The 17,105-nt window shown below is 36.1% G+C and overlaps 2 protein-coding genes and 1 non-coding gene across 3 annotated transcripts; 2 read left to right on the top strand and 1 right to left on the bottom strand.

The window, feature by feature from the left end:
- Positions 1–400: 400 nt before the first annotated feature.
- Positions 401–2,248, top strand: LOC112707206 (diacylglycerol O-acyltransferase 3-1). The gene is made up of 2 exons (XM_025758856.3): positions 401–784; positions 1,262–2,248. The coding sequence occupies exons 1-2, from the start codon at positions 500–502 to the stop codon at positions 1,997–1,999; spliced, it is 1,023 nt and encodes a 340-aa protein (XP_025614641.1). The 5' UTR covers positions 401–499; the 3' UTR covers positions 2,000–2,248.
- A 1,093-nt stretch (positions 2,249–3,341) lies between these two features.
- Positions 3,342–3,537, top strand: LOC112715226 (U2 spliceosomal RNA). Its single transcript, XR_003159566.1, has one exon. It is a non-coding gene; the product is annotated as a U2 spliceosomal RNA (small nuclear RNA).
- Positions 3,538–4,554: 1,017 nt separating this feature from the next.
- Positions 4,555–12,477, bottom strand: LOC112707196 (uncharacterized). The gene is made up of 24 exons (XM_025758837.3): positions 12,053–12,477; positions 11,707–11,770; positions 11,462–11,550; positions 11,255–11,310; positions 11,013–11,088; positions 10,402–10,468; positions 10,187–10,253; positions 10,000–10,066; positions 9,455–9,538; positions 9,334–9,375; positions 9,013–9,168; positions 8,703–8,780; positions 8,129–8,197; positions 7,970–8,035; positions 7,736–7,864; positions 7,550–7,606; positions 7,023–7,112; positions 6,755–6,820; positions 6,147–6,215; positions 5,965–6,069; positions 5,722–5,847; positions 5,496–5,554; positions 5,363–5,399; positions 4,555–5,161 (listed from the first exon to the last, which is right to left on the bottom strand). Exons 1-24 carry the CDS (start codon positions 12,275–12,277, stop codon positions 4,976–4,978), a joined length of 2,130 nt encoding a protein of 709 aa, XP_025614622.1. The 5' UTR covers positions 12,278–12,477; the 3' UTR covers positions 4,555–4,975.
- Between the last annotated feature and the right edge of the window lie 4,628 nt (positions 12,478–17,105).

Here is a 17,105-nt window from a genome sequence, read left to right as displayed (position 1 = left end):
ATGGTTGTACAGTATTCATGATAAAAAAAATTAATTAAATTCTTCTAATTTTATGAATTAACTATGCTTCAATATTTAGAATCGAAACACATAAAAAAAATAATATACATATATATAAAAAATACAATATTTTTTTATATATTTTTATATATTTTTTATGTATTTTTTATATATTTTTTATATATTTTTTAAATTTTATTAACATGTGCTGTACAATCTAAAAATAACACATATTTAAATTAAAATTTAAATCCAAATAAGTTAAATTTGTAATTTTTTAATAATTTAATTATAGACAACTCTAATAATCTTTGGATTAAGAAAATTTAAAAAAATTAAAAAAAAATCCATGCCACGTCATCAAGGGTCAATAATGAATTGCCACCACATCATAAATAGAGAAATCCGTTTCTTCCTAGCAGCGACAAAAAGAACACCGTCAAAACCTCAGAAGAGAGAAAAGGAGAATTTGGTTCCTAATTAATTCTCACCATCATCGATGGAGGTTTCAGGCGCCGTTCTAAGGAATGTCACGTGCCCTTCCTTTTCTGTGCACGTGAGTTCCCGTCGTCGTGGTGGTGATGGTTGTTTTACGGTGCCGGTGAGGATGAGAAAAAAGGCGGTGGTGCGTTGTTGCTGCGGGTTCAGTGATTCGGGGCATGTGCAGTATTACGGGGACGAGAAGAAGAGGGAGAAGGGAACCGCTATGTTGAGCACCAAGAAGAAGCTCAAGATGCTGAAGAAACGTGTCCTTTTCGATGATCTTCAAGGAAACCTAACTTCGGTAATTTAATTATTTTTACATCTTGTTGCTTTATGTTTAGACTGAAATTTAGCTGCATAGGGTTGAAATCAAATTTAACAGGTTTGGAATAATGCATTTGAACATGCGATTCCATTGAATATTTGGTGAATTTAGTTACATCATGGTAAGTGCATGTTATTGTGTCTGGCCTTTAAAGTGGTTGATAGAGTCTCAGGTTTTATTCAATGTGAAGAAAACCTCATGTCCTAGACTTTTCAAGTTGGGATGTTAATGGTTTGAAAAAGGAAGGGTGAAAGTTGAGAGAGGTAGAAAAATTGGTTCTTTCCATTTTAAAAATTTCAAATGAATGAAAACAGAAAACTGAAAAAAATATTTTGTAGTTAACCTTGTATACTCCTAATGTATTCCTACTAAAATTAATTATCATTAATATCAAATTAATAAAAAAATTAGGTAACACAGTGGAAAATTTAATTATTGTTTTTTGTTACATAGGATGCTGCTGCTGAGGTTTTGATGAAGCAGCTAGAGCAAGTAAGGGCAGAGGAGAAGGAATTGAAGAAAAAAAGGAAGCAAGAGAAGAAGGAGGCAAAACTAAAAGCCTCTAAGATGAACACCAATCCTGATTGCGAATCGTCATCGTCATCATCTGAATCTGAATCAAGTGAGAGTGAATGTGACAATGAGGTGGTTGACATGAAGAAGAACATTAAGGTTGGTGTTGCCATTGCCGATTCCCCACGAAAGGCGGAAACGATGATCTATACACCTCCCTTGTTGCCCGAGGATGTTAGTGCTAATCACCATCATCATAATGCCGTGGAATTATTCTCTAGAAACAATGACATATCAGTTGGAAGCATTAATGGTGGCCTTAAGAATGAGAATGCTGCCGTTATTACCACTGAAGCTATTCCTCAGAAGAGGATTGAGGTATGCATGGGAAACAAGTGCAAGAAATCAGGATCTATTGCATTGTTGCAAGAATTTGAGAGAGTGGTTGGTGCTGAAGGAGGTGCTGCTGCTGCAGTTGTTGGATGCAAGTGCATGGGGAAGTGCAAGAGTGCACCTAATGTGAGGATTCAGAACTCTACTGCAGATAAAATAGCTGAGGGGTTCAATGATTCAGTTAAGGTTCCAGCTAACCCTCTTTGCATTGGGGTTGCATTGGAGGATGTTGAAACCATTGTGGCTAGATTCTTGGGCGAGAATCAGGAAAGTACTAATGAATAATTTGCTGGTATGCTGTTTGGAAAATTGTATATACGTAGTGCCAGTACCTATCAGATTGTTGTTTTATTTTATATAAGCATAGACTGCATATTGTTGTGAGATTCGATTTCCTCATTTATTGGAACTTCCAGAGCCTGATTTGTGTCCATTCAAGCTCGACTCAAAGATTTACATGGCCTGCTCAATCTATGAATTCAAATTTGAGGGCCCTATTTGGCATTAATATTAATATATTAATATTTCTTGTTATTCCTTGTTGGTTGTATCATTTAGCATTCTGTATTTATTTATTTATTTCGTGATTTGATTTACCATATAGTGTTAAATACAGGAGACGAGTTCCTTATCAGATTTTACATTCATACCATATTTTACCAAAGTTTAAATGATGGTATAACCGGTGGAAGTAATTTTTCTTTCTCATATGCCACTGCCGAAAAGTGAAATTTCATGCGATTTTAACATATTTGGAAAATTTCTTTCGAATGCTTTCCTTATGACCTATCATTTGCTTGGTTATGTTCCGAATATTGTATCCATATCCATAGGCTATCTACATATTTCTATTTATCTTGTGTGATATTTTAACATAAAATTGAGCTCTCTAAAGGTAATAGATTGGATCAAATTAGATGGCTAATATCAGTTTCCTCTGAGGTTACACTGATCTATCAATACTATATATTTACTCTCACGTTTATGGTTAACCGGTGCTGCGGTAGTGCGGTACATGAATACCATTGGCAATAAGGAAATTGAGCTTTTTGATATGTGTAACTTAGAACCATGTTTATTTATCTCATTTTGTGGTTATTGATGTGATAATAAACTAACTGAAAACCATAAGTTAGTATATTAATAAAACTTGGAAAATTAAGAAAGATATCACAATGCACATACAATAAAGCTTTGATAGAAAAAATTAGATATATAAAATAGTTATAAAATTTGGGGCTTATATTACAAAATTAGATATTTAAGATAGTTCTTAAATTTGGAATGTTACATTATGGGTGTGAACATTATTTGATATATACAGAACACGAAATCTAAATCTTCATTTCCTGTTGCAATGTTGTGTTTAGCTGGGAAGATGGAGTATGAGTTAACTAAGTAAACCTTGATGAAGGAATTAGCCATGCTTGTCAGTTTTTAATCAACGTTCTTGTTAGAGGCACAACAATTTCGGACGATAAATACAATGTATATGCGGAAAAAAAAGCTCTTGGTACGACACGTTATACTTTAGAAGGTTTAGTTTGGTTTAGTCCTACATCGAGGGGAGCAAGAACAAAGAGACGAGGGTTCAGTATAAAAGAAAGAATTGAAGGAGAAGCAAATCATACCTTTCTCGGCCTTTTGGCTAAGATCAAGTGTAGTATCTGTTCTTATCAGTTTAATATCTGATATGTGGGCCATTGGCCCACACGATATTAAATTTATTTTTTGAGGGGGATGGGCCACTATAGTAGCTTGCTACTGGGCCCATAGAGCGTCGCCTAGGCCTTACACTATTGCCTGGGCCTGGCGCACCCCACCAATTTAGTTTAAAGATTTTTTTAATTCATGAAAAAATAGGCCATTGAATTAAATAATTTATTCCTAGTATTAATTCTCATACTTACCAAACAAAAAAAGGATTTCTCAGAAATAGGTAGAATAAATCTCTCTCTCGGATCCCACAATTCGAGAAATTGTAGAATACTGAATACCACAAGAGATCTCGGGAGTTAAAGTTCCAGCATTAAATGATGTTGAAGGGGTTTCCATGCCCCCGAGAAATAATTTGTTATTTTTCGTGTTTTTTGGGGCCAAAGCCTCGCCCAAAAAAAAGAAGGATTTCTTAAATATGTGAGGAAAGTATGAAAATTGCTTAAAATTTCTAAATATGCACCGGGGATGGCGCACTGCGTATCTGTCTACTTATGTTTTTACGCTGCGCTTGCACTTGTACTTATTTTATTTCCCATATTTTGTTTTTTATTCTTAATATTCCTTCCTTAATCCATATATTTTTGGTTTCCCACGTTTAGGGTTTTGGCTAAAGAATTACGGGTTTTGGCTAATGAATTACGGGATTCGAACTCCCCACACTTAATCCATATATATTAGGATATTAGGATAAAACACAGATATATTAGGATATTAGGATAAAACACAGAAAAATGGAAGCCAATATTATATGGATGATGTTATACGAATGTCTTGGCTTTGCAATGTATTTATGTAAATCAAAGATTCAATTTATACTGATGCTAAGATACAAATCAAATTTATCTAATTTAATTTACTATGAGATACAACCTATATAAATACAATCAAAATATTGGTGGTTCGTTAGAGTGAGACTTTTAATGACTAATGAAGATAATTTTTTAGTTTTTGTGCACTATAAAAGAACGATTAAAGAAAAAGTGACAGAAAATAAAATTTACGGATAAATATCCGTTGAGTCTCTTTATCAATAATTATTAATTAGAGTTGTTAAAAGTTAGCGGATTCTATCTTAGTCACCAATACTTTTCCTTTCTACAAAATATAATGATACATGCATATGGAGTAAAGAAATTTACAAGTCTCATTCATATATGATAATGTACTACACTTTACAGATCTCCAAACTAAAACGAAACATAGGGGAGCAAAAAGTTAAGAACAAGTGTAAACCTAAAATCTAATGGGTGACTTTACCAACATTTTCTTCCAATACATATTTCACATAACCAAACCATTATCTCCAGCATAAGCAACATAGTTTAGTGTAGTCAGTTCTACTCAAAATCTATTATTTGTTGTACAATGAATTTCAGCTTCAAAAGGCATTTGTGTCATCAAAGGTGTAATTCCCCATGTAAGCACATGTGGTTAATACTACAGGGAAACTTCTGCATGTAGACATCAACATTTAAGTTCTGATTCACTTGCCACTGGCCACATATTTGCGAAAATGGAAATCCATTTTGCGAATCTCGCATGTCATGACTGACGCGGCCGTTTTGGGTCAGGCTGATGTTCTGATCTATCCACGTTATCACATCTTCTGACAAACTGGTCAAGAGTTCTCTGCTTTGAAGGGCTATGCTCAATAGTAGTATGCTTTGCAGGGCTACTCAATGGTTGATTATTTGAGACAGCTAAGGTATTCTCATGGCCATCTAACATCTGATTTTTTCAATAACTAAAATTCAGAATGGTTTCTCAGAAACATCAAAATGTACCACTCAAATACTACTTGAGTATAAATCTTGACAAAATATAAATATAAACCAGAATAGAACCACCAGTTCATTTTACCATATGAAACTAAGCATTATGTTCATTTAGCATTACATATGATAGTTCCAAGATGATGTAGAGATGTACCTGCCCCAAATTATCCAGTTTGGATTGCACCACATCCCTAAGATGTAAAAATTTAGAAGATCATCAATGCAAAATAAATGTTAAGTCAACACTATACCAAGAAACGACACACTGCAGAAATAACAGCACCTACCATATGATGTCATCAACCGTATCATTTGCCAGCAAGTAGTATATATTTACTGAAGAAACCTGTAAACAAGAACTAACTAGTCAAAGAACCATAACAGTGCATGTTGCCTTTGCTACTAAAAAAATAAGACATGTGAGTTCTTTTCATTAGAGATTATCTGCTTTCTTAATGTTGTCATTCAACTAGTAACAGCTCTCTCCTTTCTATTTCATGAGAGTGAGAATACCTGGCCAATTCGATGAGCGCGATCTTCGGCCTGAATTAGGTCACCTGGAGTCCAGGATAGTTCTGCAAAGATAACTGTGCTTGCAGCAGTTAAAGTTAATCCAACTCCTCCAGCTTTAATGGATAACTGCATGATAACATGTCACATCAAACATTATCTCAAGCAAAAATATTAACCAACACAACAGAAAAAATTCTTATAATGGAACCACATGGAAGAAATGCACAACAGAAAATACCATACCACAGCTGCCTTGATAGAATCCTTTTCCTGGAAATCTGTAACCAATTGCTGCCTTGATGCAGCGGGTGTACCTCCATCAATCCGGATGCAACCCACTTTTTTCCTCTGGACATTTTTAACAGTTTTTGTAAATGTTTATAATTTCCAATATAAGAAAATGAGTAAAATTGAACTGATCTTACAAGAAGGAACTCATGTATCGCATCTATCATTGGCTGATGATGTGCAAATATAAGAAACTTGCAACCTGCCTGCAGTGATCACAACATATTACTCGAGATAACCACCAATAGCCCAAATGAAAAAGCAAGATGGAAGCAAGAGAAAAAATTGAGGCAATCAAACTTTCAAATTAAGCATACACAATGCTTTGGGACGACTGGAGGATAGATGAAATATAAGAATTAACATTAATCTAGTTTACAATTCATGTACACAGACCAGCCAACATTGACACCAATAATAATTGTGGCAATCGTATGAAAATGCCATACGCTAACATTTTCACCACACTGTTCTGCCAATTTAATTCATTCAAGTCATCGTCCTACATTAAGGGGCATCATTTGCAATAAAATCAACATGAAAATTTAACCAACATTGAACATATTTAAAAAATTTGGATGACAGAAAACCATGCATCATGCAAGTACACCAATCAAAGGAGATGGGTGAGAAACTAGAGAAGCTGAGAACCTAACTTGACTTTCTTATAGTACATACAGCTGCAATCATTAATTCTTAGAGTATTGACTTTTTATTGCTTTGATGCGGTGGAGGGGAGCAATACCTCAATGACAGTTCCAAGATATTCAAGAACAGCAGGAATCTTGGCATCTGCAGAATCAGTATATATCTGGAATTGAATATATCATGATTCAGTTTTGATCATGTACCAGTGAAAATGATTTAAACTACTCACATATAGGCCAAGGCCTGACAAAATGTTGCAGTAAAAACTATAAATCTATCATAGTATCATAGTTCTAGGTAATAATAAAAACTTCCAAACAAATTGTACAAGTCATGATTATATTCAGAACTTCTTCCATGCAAACCTTGTTAATCAGATTTTTTTGAGTAAACTTGAGAGATTCAGCCTCATCTTTTGATTTGGCAGACTTAATTTTGGCTTTTACCACCTCCAACTGCAGTTTAAAAAAAAAAAAAAACACAAAAAAAAACAAAAACAAATATTGGTTAGATTTTATCACCTCAAACTCAAACCAAAAATTGAGAGCACATATTAACATTTCCAAGTCAAATAACCTAATTTTGGAAAGAAAATTTACCACAACATTACCAATAAAAATTGGTGGGCAATTTTTTGAACCATTTTCAAAAGTGGAAGTTTTAGAAAAATACTCATAATCTAAACTAGAATCACATAGTTCAAATAAATGACATCCACAGTCCACTAGTTTGAATATGAACAACCCTATAAAATGTAAATAGAAAATGATTTTATATTCCCAAAATAAGCATATTGTCAAGACACCATAACTAGCTCAAACATAAATAACCAAAATGGCATGATGCTATTCTAGTCTCAAGACATAGATGCAAAATGACTATGTTGAATTACCTCACGGAATAAAGCGTTAATTTGCTTCATGTCCTTGTCAGCTAAGTCTAAGAAGACCTGAGGATCAACCAAAAATTAAAAGTTTCAAGTTTCATAAGCCTGCTCAGAATGCTCATTGATTGAAAGAAACAATGGCAAAAGAGTGCACGACAGATTGCAGAGAAGAAATGGAGATAATGAACGCACTTGTTGCCTACGCTTTACAGGAAGTTGAGAAAGAACATCTTTTTTAAGCCTTCGTATCATCACTGTTGCCTTCATCAAATTGTGTAATTCTTCATGATTACTTGCCCCTTGATAAACTCCAAAAACTCCCTAGAAGAAAAATGAAAAATTGAAAGTTGGAATAGCCATTCATCAATAGAGAAAGGAAAACTGGCTGCTTTGTTGAATCTCATTGGTAAAGAAGAGATGACTTACACCCTTGCAATATCGGTTACCATATTCATGAACATTCTTATATACGCCAGGATACAAGGCTTCCAGCTGTCAAGCACACAATTACAAAGAGATCCTCAAAATGTCTCCACCAATGTCAAACACATATGAGGTATTACATATAATCAGACAAGGAATTACCTGCTTGAACAGTTCTATTGGTCGAGATAAAGCAGGAGTTCCACTAAGCAATATTGCGTATTGAGCTTTCTGACATTTTTAGTTTTAAATTGAAAGAAAACATGAGAGAATTAGATAAAGAAGGATCACTCAGCATCTAGCAGGTGACTAATGGAACTCAATGAACAATGAAAGTCAAACACAAATGATAATATAAAAAACTATTTTACACAGGACACTGGACTCTCACATTGGGAAGAGGGAAACATGGGTTCAGAGTACTAGAGTGCTTGCGCACAATTCTGCATGTGTTTGAAGCTGGTTATTCATTTATTTATTTATTTAAAAGAAAAGTAAAATTAAAAGAATATTATCTTAATTCTCTAAAAGGTTTTACACACGACACCATACTCCCATTTGCAAAGCAAGTGAACCTTTTCATATGCACATGCTAGAAGATTTCTTTTTCAAAAAAATATATTTTTTAATTCTCTCAATTTTTTCCCAGAAGTTTCTAAGCTTGATAGACAAATGAATAATTTAAAAGCAAGTATACCAGAAGCAAGAATGTAATTGTAGCTTACAAACTTGTTACCTTTATAACAGGAAGAGTTGCAGTAGTCCTCTTTGCCTGAGCATTCTTCAGATAGTGTGATTCATCTGCAATTACAACCTGAATAAAAACAGGGGTTCACTGTTACGGCAAGATTTATTAGTAAAATATGAAGTACTTTATCAAATTTCATGGGTTTCCACCATAATAACATATAGATATAGATTAATTCCTCTATACATGTGCTCTGCCTCTCTGAAATAATAAAAATAAAAAAGCAAATGCTGACATATGATTAAAACTGACAAACTGCAGTGGAAGTAAGAAAATTGGATAAGAAATTGGATCTAACCTTAAAGTCCAATGTTGTGAGCATATTCTGTAGCTTTGGCACCAAATCATATGAGATAATGTTGAAGAGTCCATCCAAACGAATGTTACTTTTTGCACTTGGGGATACTATATTGAAGCCTCCTCTGTTTGATCCACCACTTTGAGGTAAGACGATCTACTAAAGATATCTAGTTAGCAAAATATTGTTTATAGAATGGATAAGAAAAGTGAGATTGTATGAAGAAGTAAACCTAAGGAATCCAATAATCTGAGATTTATGTACAAAGCAGGGGGAAATAAACATCAAAAAATAGACAAAAAGGGATTGCAAATTACGTACAAGTATATCTGAAGAAGGAAGATTCAGCCATTGTTGAATCATCTAAAAGAAAAAAGAAGATAAGCACAAGTTCCCCAAATATCTCTATTAGGTCTGGAAAACATCTAAATACAATCCTTACAGAAGCCCATTGCAGGCGCAATGATGATGGTGCAATTATGAGAACAGGCCATGACTCCTGAATGCATGAAGCTACAGCAATGGCCTGCAAAAGGTAAGAAAAATTATACAAGCAACACAACATAATGTGGCACTCCACAAACAAAAAAAAATATCCATCACTTCCCTCTCTCCCCTTAAGGAGAAGGGGAAAGATAAAACCAGCAGAAAAGAGGAAGAAATTGCTTTGCGTTGAGTAGGTAATTCTACCGTCTATATTGATTCTACCATTTACTGACATGCAATATCTTTTATTAAGTCACAGATACTACAGTAGTACCAAGTACTATTTCTATCATAAGCTTATTTTAATATAAGATACTAAGATACTCATCTTTGTAATTATATACAGCATAGGAAAATATATATACAAGACATGTTTACAGGTTAATAAGCAGAAACTGTGAGAAGACTTCACTAAAACCAACATTATGTACATCAAGAATTAAAACAGTACTACAGATACTGTAGATTGAAGATATGAAAATGTTCTAGTCAGTGAATTGCCTGCAAAGTTTTTCCTAGTCCCATTTCATCGGCCAAAAGAGCACGCCCTCCATGTTGTAAAATAAACCTAAAAACAAAAGGCATAATATAAGAGCCAATTACAAGGAAGTAAAAAAAAAAATCATAATATGCAATACATATAAAGAAAATGGTCTGCTGTTGAATAAGTTAGTGGATATCTACATACCTTACACCTTCTCTCTGAAATGGTAAAAGCTTTGATTCAATGTAACTAGGGATCTTGTCGTAACGATCTTTTGGTAATCACAACAAAAATAGCAAACATTAAAAGTTTTAGCCAAATAATAATAATCATAGAGGGGGGAAATGAACCTAAAGCCTTGGAAGATCAAGAAAGGAGAGAACAAAAAATCTTAGTCAAAACCTTCATTTAGCCTATACCTCGAAGATCTGGAACAGCGGATGCAGAAACAATGGCACGGTGCACTAAAGGATCTAAATTCTCCACCTGTAAAATTATTCAAACAAATGTAGGAAGGAAATTAAATCAAATATCAAACTCAGAATAAAAACCTCAGCTTAGGATAAAACCTTTGGCATACATCATCAATTAAGGATAACATAGTTCTTATCCTATTACTAAACACATAATAGTATTATTGATAATGAATTTGTTATCCCAGACAAACACTATTTTGATAATCTATCTTGCCATTAGAAGTATAACACATAAATGGGTGCACAGAGTGTAAAAGGGTTTTACAATAAAAAGAAACTACGTAGAGACACAACAAGAAACATTAATGAGAAAAAAAGATAAAATCTCCATAAACATCAACACTGTTGGGTAGCTTATACTTAAATAGCCAAGACATCAGTGTTGAAAAATGTCAAAGAGACAACGGCACAAGGACCATTACGGAAAAATATGTACTTCTGGGGAAAAAAATACTTTGATAAACCGAGCTCAATTGTAATTAAGATTAGCAAATGATAACATCAGTTTCCCACTTTCCCTATTATAAAGAAAATGAAAATCGAATAATTATTACCTGAACTTTATAATTAGATATTTCTCCTAGAACCTTCTCTGCTTCTGACAAGGAAGAAAGTGGGAACATCCATAACCTGCAGACTCAAAAATTTTTCAAACAACTAAGCCCTCGAAACAGCCAATCAACAGAACCAAAGTCCTCATGCTAGGAAGAACACATGCACTTATAGCTGGAAGAAGGAAAGAGAGGACGGCGCGCGCGCGTGCGCGCGGGGGGGGTGTTGGGGGTGGGGTAGATACCTTTCTTTTGCATTCCAAGAAGCTCTAGGGATTCTTCGAAAAGCAGAAATTATTACCTGCCATGAAACAAAGCCTATAAAGCATGAGCCTGAAATTCCCAGCAGGCACTTGTCAAGGTCAAAGACATAGCCCCTAATTATGGAATATTCAAATTTTTTTCGAATAGAAATACAAAATTCAATACTTGATGAAGTTAGCATGTGAAACCTGGTCATATTGGAATTTCGCTGCAACATGCCCACTGGAATGAAGAAAAAATTTGACGGAAAACTTCGGCAGTTCTTTAGAAGGTTCATCTGGTTACACATAAACCCAATTTCCAAAGCAAATGCCAATATATCAGCAAATGATATTCCAAAATCCAGAAGAAATACATCAAATAGAGACTAGGAATACAGCCATGAACAATGAAAGTGAAACAAATGTTAAGGTTTTGAAGGAAAGAAGGTTACCCTTTTTTGTCCCTGGTTTCAATGAGGGGGGTAATGCTCTACCTCCTTGAGGCAAAGCGTCCACCTGGATTGCAATACAAACACACTATGAGTAGTTCTCTTCCAAAAACTGAACCACAGAGTACAGGGAAGAATACTAAAGACTATAGTAGCAAACATCTTTTGATTCTTCTGCATTATTTTGTTTTTAACTTTAAAAAGGGACATACACACGCATGAACAACACTTTAACAAAATGACCCACACACCAAAAGACAAATTTAACCCAACAAGACAAAGCCAGAAAAACCCCATGAAGAATACAAATGGGAAACAACATGAAATGAAGAAAAGATTATAACTTTACCCTTTGAGGACGGGAATCGGAAATGGGGTTTGGTGGGAAGGGTTGGGAATGGTTGGCAGAAGGTGGTTTTGGAAAATGGTGTTGTTGGTGTTGGTGCAGATTGAATTGTTGAGAAGAAGGAGGGGTAGAAGAGTCGCGAAGTTGAGCAATTTTCTGGAAAGCGTCGCGTTCAAGAGAATCGAGTTCTTCTGCGGTCAAGTCCCAGTCATCATCCTCTACCTCCATGGATGCCTCTCACAAACACAGCAAAAGCAAAAGCCTTCGTTTTTAAGTTTGCGTTTTGCGGGCGTTGCACGAAAAATCAAATCAAATTCAACTTTCATCCCCCACTTTGCCCTTGATTTTCAAAATTTCATGACTTGCCTAATAAATTCTCTTAATTTTTTTTAAAAGAAAAAAACTTCAGAACATTAATTTCACAATATTTGGTTAAAGAGTGTGTTAATATTTAATAATATTGAATATTAATTAAGAAACGAAAATAGATTTTTTTAAATAAAAACTTAAAAAATATATTTAATTTTTATTTCCATTTATACGATTATATTTGTTCCTGTGCGAAAGTGATCTCCGAGATATAGCTCGTTCTGTTGATACTTGAACTAGCTTTTCTTGGTGTAAGGGGAGTGGAACGTTGTCTTCTTGTGGGGAGGTGGCGTTGGGTACCTGTAAAGGGACTCCAACGCTCAAGTAAGTATGAGTGTAAGAGAATTCAGAGTAGAATTAGAATAAATCGCATACCTGTGACTGAATGAGTCACCCGTATATAATGGAGTCACGGGGAGACCGTTTATCCATTTTGTTTGTTACGGTTTGAATGCAGTCTTTGCTGGTGTCCCGGTATTTCGGGGCTTGTGTGGTTTTGGGGAGAGATTCGCGGAGGAATTGTGTGCTGATCCTGGTTTCGAGATTCTCGTTATGACTCGGTTTTAGGCTAATGGATCATAGCCCCCAAGATTGACCTGTTTCGAGAGTCGAGATATAAACAGGTTAATCTTTTTTAGGCGTTATAACTCGGGGCCAGGATCTGAAGCGGGTTGCTTTTGTTTGTTGGCGATTTTGGAGTGTGTTAATTTTAGTGTGCCGAGTTATAGTTTGGAGCCCAGGTTAACTTGTTTATTGTCGGCTTTGAAAAAATAGGAGGAGGTCATTCTTTTGAATTTTCGCGGTAATAACTTTCGTGCGCCTCTTTAGGGAGGAAAGAGAAATGTTGAAAAAGACATTTGCTTTTAATGCGTGTTGGGGATTGAAACGGCAGTGATATCTAGCCGCTAATTTGCTTTTTTGGTTTTGTGATCGATGGCTAGGGATTGTTCTTGAAGGCGTATGGTTTGCAGAAGGTATGGGGTAGTGGGCTGGTGGGTGGTTTTCTTTGGACTGTTTGATTATCTGGTTTTGGGACTTGTTTTTCCTTTTTTGCCTGTGTTTCCAGAAAATGAGTAAAAAAAGTTAGTTATTCTTTTCCCCTTTTCCTTTTTGTTTTCTCTGTGTGTATGTTTGTTTTCGGAATGGATAAAGGAAAAAAGGTTGAGATAGGGACAGTTGTCAGTGGTAAGACAAAAGTTAAACTCGTGGAGGATGTCTGAATTTGGGATCTTGTGAATCTTTTTGCTTGGGTGGCAGATTCGATGAAGGGGTATGCTTCTGTGTTTGACGATGAGCAAAGTGTGTCGCAGTTAGGGTTAGTGTCTTCGTGGGTTAGAGAAGGTAGTGATATTAAGCTTAGATTCGTGCCATGTAGTGCTGATGATTGCATCTTTCATCGTGGGGAGGGGTTTGAATTTTTTTCATGTACAATTGTGTTTTCGTGGATTTGGGTGTTAAATTTTCCTTCTCTGAGTTTGAGTGTGGCGTACTCATGCAGCTTAAGTGTGCACTGTCACAGCTACACCCTAATTCCTGGGCGTTTGTTAAAGCTTTTCATATTCTGATGGGGTATTTAGAAATTGAGCCATCTTTGGAAGTCTTCTTTGCTCTGTTTCAGTGTAAAGGGGTTAGGCGGGGTTGTTGGTTGAACCTTGCCAGTGTTCCGGGTCGTGCCATTTTCAGCCTATATAGGTCTTCGTATAAAGGGTTCAAATATATGTTTTTTAAGATTGGTGTTGCTGAGGGTGAATTTCCGTGGTTTGTAGATGAGTGCTTATTGGAGAGGTTTCCTTTATTCTGGGTTTTGAGACCTAGGCAGATATTGGGTATGGATGGGATGGAATATAGGAATGAGATTATTGTGGAGTATTTGGTTAATCATGTTTCATTTTCGGGCTTGTTGTCAGTTGTTGAACTTCTTGAGTTGGAAATGGATAGAGATACCAGGGCTGGATATATAGGTAATCGTTTTGTGTAATTTGTTTTTGTGTGGTTGGTGATGGTTTTTTATTTGTTTCCTGTTTGCTTATAGTAGAAAAGGCTCCGAAAGTGACTTCAAGCAGCTTGCGAGCTTATTTTCGAACGAAGAACGTTGAGAAGCAGGGTTCCACCAGTCATATTATGGCGGAGAAAGGTGCCGAAGTTAATCAACCGTCTCCTAAAAAGGTAAGTTTTAAACGAAAAAGGGGTGATGTTAAAAAGGATAGGCCTGTGGATGTGGCCGAGGATAAGCTAGGCGGGAAAGAAGTTGATTTGGAGGTCATCAAGCAATTTATTGAGAATCAGAGGGTGCTTCATGGTTATCGTGGGGATGAGGACCTGACCTGGCTTTGGAGTGAACACTTTCCGCTGGGTATGGTGGCGGATGAGCATTGTCAGAATCCTGCCGGTGTCAAACTCATTCAAGAGGTTGGTGATATTGGGGTTTGCCAGTATCTGCAGGTATAACATCTTTGCATGGCTTTTTCCTATTAGTGTTTTGTTGTGTATATCTTTACTTGTTCTGCCGGTTTATTCCAGGTGATAGGGGCTCAGCTGAAGTCTATTGGTCGGACTCGAGAGTTGAAGCATGTTAGGGATTCATTTGATAGGGCCACGGTTGATTAGCTTATGCAAGATAATTTGGAGAAAGGGAACAAGCTCTGTACTGCTCTGGATTTGGTTAACTCTTTGCAAGATAAGCTGATAGTCGCTGAGGGTGCTGGGAAAAAACTAGGCGAGGATAAGGCTGCTCTGGAAGCTCGCTTAATAGTTCTTGGTGTTGAGAAAAAATAGCTTGAGACTGAAAAGGAGGATCATGGTCTAGAGATGTTTGCCGCGGGATTTGAAAGGGCGGTTGAGCAAGCGAAACTTCTTGTGCCTGCTACTGATTTGTCTGCCATGGATCCGTGCAAGGTAGTCATTGGTGATGAGTTGGTGGAGGACGATGATGCTGTTGAGGGTGAGGGTGAAAACCCTAATGTTTAATTTTATAATTGTTTGTTTGTATATGTGCATTTGGAACTATTTAGACTTGTAGCCGCTTTGGCTTTGTTTATTTTGAATTGCTGGCATTTAGCTAAAGAAGTTTGGTAATGTTAGAATTCGATTTGTTTTTTTTTTGAAAGATATGTTTAAATGCGTTAGATCTTTAGTATTGTTTGTTTGAAATAGTCAAGCGGGTAGAATATGAGATAGGATATAGATAGTTGTTAGTGTTTAGATTGTAGTATGATGAATTGGAAAAATGCGGGGTGGTGTGCCTCATTAAAACCTCTCTAGCAAAACCCTCCTTAGGGATAAAGTCTGGTAGTAGGAAAAAGAGTGCATCACCATGTCCGACTTGTAGACTAGCTAAAATACATTTTTAGAGATGATGTGTTCCAAGTATTTGGTAGCATAGTTCCATCGAGCTTTTGTATTTTGTATGCTCTTTTGTCGATGACTTGTTGGATTCGAAATGGGCCTTCCCAGTTGGCACTTAGTTTGCCATGTCCTTGTGGCTTTCGTATGTCTTCAACCTTCCTGAGGACTAGGTCTCCTTTCGAGAAGGTCCTTGGTTTGAGTTTCTTATTGTATTTCCTAGCTATAGCTCGTTTGGCCGCTAGTTGTTGCAGCGCTGATTTGTCTCGGTTTTCCTCTACGAGGTCGAGCTCGGCTCTTCTAGTTTAGATGTTGTCACTTTCGCTGACATTTGTGGTTCTAGTGTTTTGTAGGGATACCTCAATGGGTATCATTGCATCGCATCCATAGACCAGCCAAAAGGGGGTTTTCTTTGTTGAAGATTGCTCAGTTGTGTTATAACTCCATAGTACTTCAGGGATAAACTTGGCCTATTCTCCTTTTGAGTCCTCAAGCTTCTTTTTAAGACCCTGCAAAATGATCTTATTTGCAGTTTCGGCTAAACCGTTAGTTTGTGGATGTCCGACAGAAGAGAATTGTTGAATTATTTTGAAATTTTGTAAGAAACTTGTGAACTTTTGGTCTGTAAATTGTCTACCATTATCAGTAATAATGAATTGAGGAATATCGAATCAGCATAGTATGTTATTTCACACAAAAGAAATTTTTTTGGAAGTGATTTTTTTCCAATGGTGATGCCTCTATCCATTTTGTAAAGTAATTAATGGCGACAATTAAAAATTTAACATGGCCTGGAGCGGGTGGAAAAGGTCCGAGGATATCTAACCCTCATTTGTTAAACGGCCAGCAAATCTCGAATGCATGTAACTGTTCGGCTGGGTTGTGGATGATTGGTGCATGACGTTGGCAATGATCGCAATGTTTAACTTTATTCATACAGTCTTGTTGTAACGTCGGCCAGTAATAACCTGCTCGGAGGATTTTGGTAGCTAGACTTCGGCCACCTATGTGTGTGCCACAGAACGCCTTCATGAACCTCATCTATCGCTAGGTTGGCTTCTGCCGTGTTTAAACACTTTAGGAGAGGTCTTATAAATCCTCTTTTGTATAGTTCGGTTCCTAGTATTGTGTAGAAACTTGCTCTTCTTTTGAACTTTCTTTTATTTTGAACATTATTAGGTATGTTACCTGTTTGTAAGTAGGTTATGAAGGGTGATCTCCAGTCATCTTCCTACGAGATACTTGAAATTTTTGTTAGCATAACACTAGGCTCTTCGAGTGTTGGTTGAGATAATACTGGTGTTGTAGTTTGATTTCTTGTTGTTGCTAATTTTGAAAGAATATA

The sequence above is a fragment of the Arachis hypogaea genome, chromosome 1 (genome assembly GCF_003086295.3).
Source record: "Arachis hypogaea cultivar Tifrunner chromosome 1, arahy.Tifrunner.gnm2.J5K5, whole genome shotgun sequence".
Classification (NCBI taxonomy): Eukaryota; Viridiplantae; Streptophyta; class Magnoliopsida; order Fabales; family Fabaceae; genus Arachis; species Arachis hypogaea.
This window is presented reverse-complemented; position numbering and strand designations above follow the sequence as displayed.

Coding starts and splice junctions, on each gene's coding strand:
- LOC112707196 (XM_025758837.3), bottom strand. CDS start 12,277: ATGGAGGTAGAGGATGATGACTGGGACTTGACCGCAGAAGAACTCGAT. Junction 11,089..11,254: donor TCTTGGAATGCAAAAGAAAG/GTATCTACCCCA, acceptor TTGAGTCTGCAG/GTTATGGATGTTCCCACTTT. Junction 10,469..11,012: donor TATCTAATTATAAAGTTCAG/GTAATAATTATT, acceptor ATAATTTTACAG/GTGGAGAATTTAGATCCTTT.
- LOC112707206 (XM_025758856.3), top strand. CDS start 500: ATGGAGGTTTCAGGCGCCGTTCTAAGGAATGTCACGTGCCCTTCCTTT. Junction 785..1,261: donor TTCAAGGAAACCTAACTTCG/GTAATTTAATTA, acceptor TTTGTTACATAG/GATGCTGCTGCTGAGGTTTT.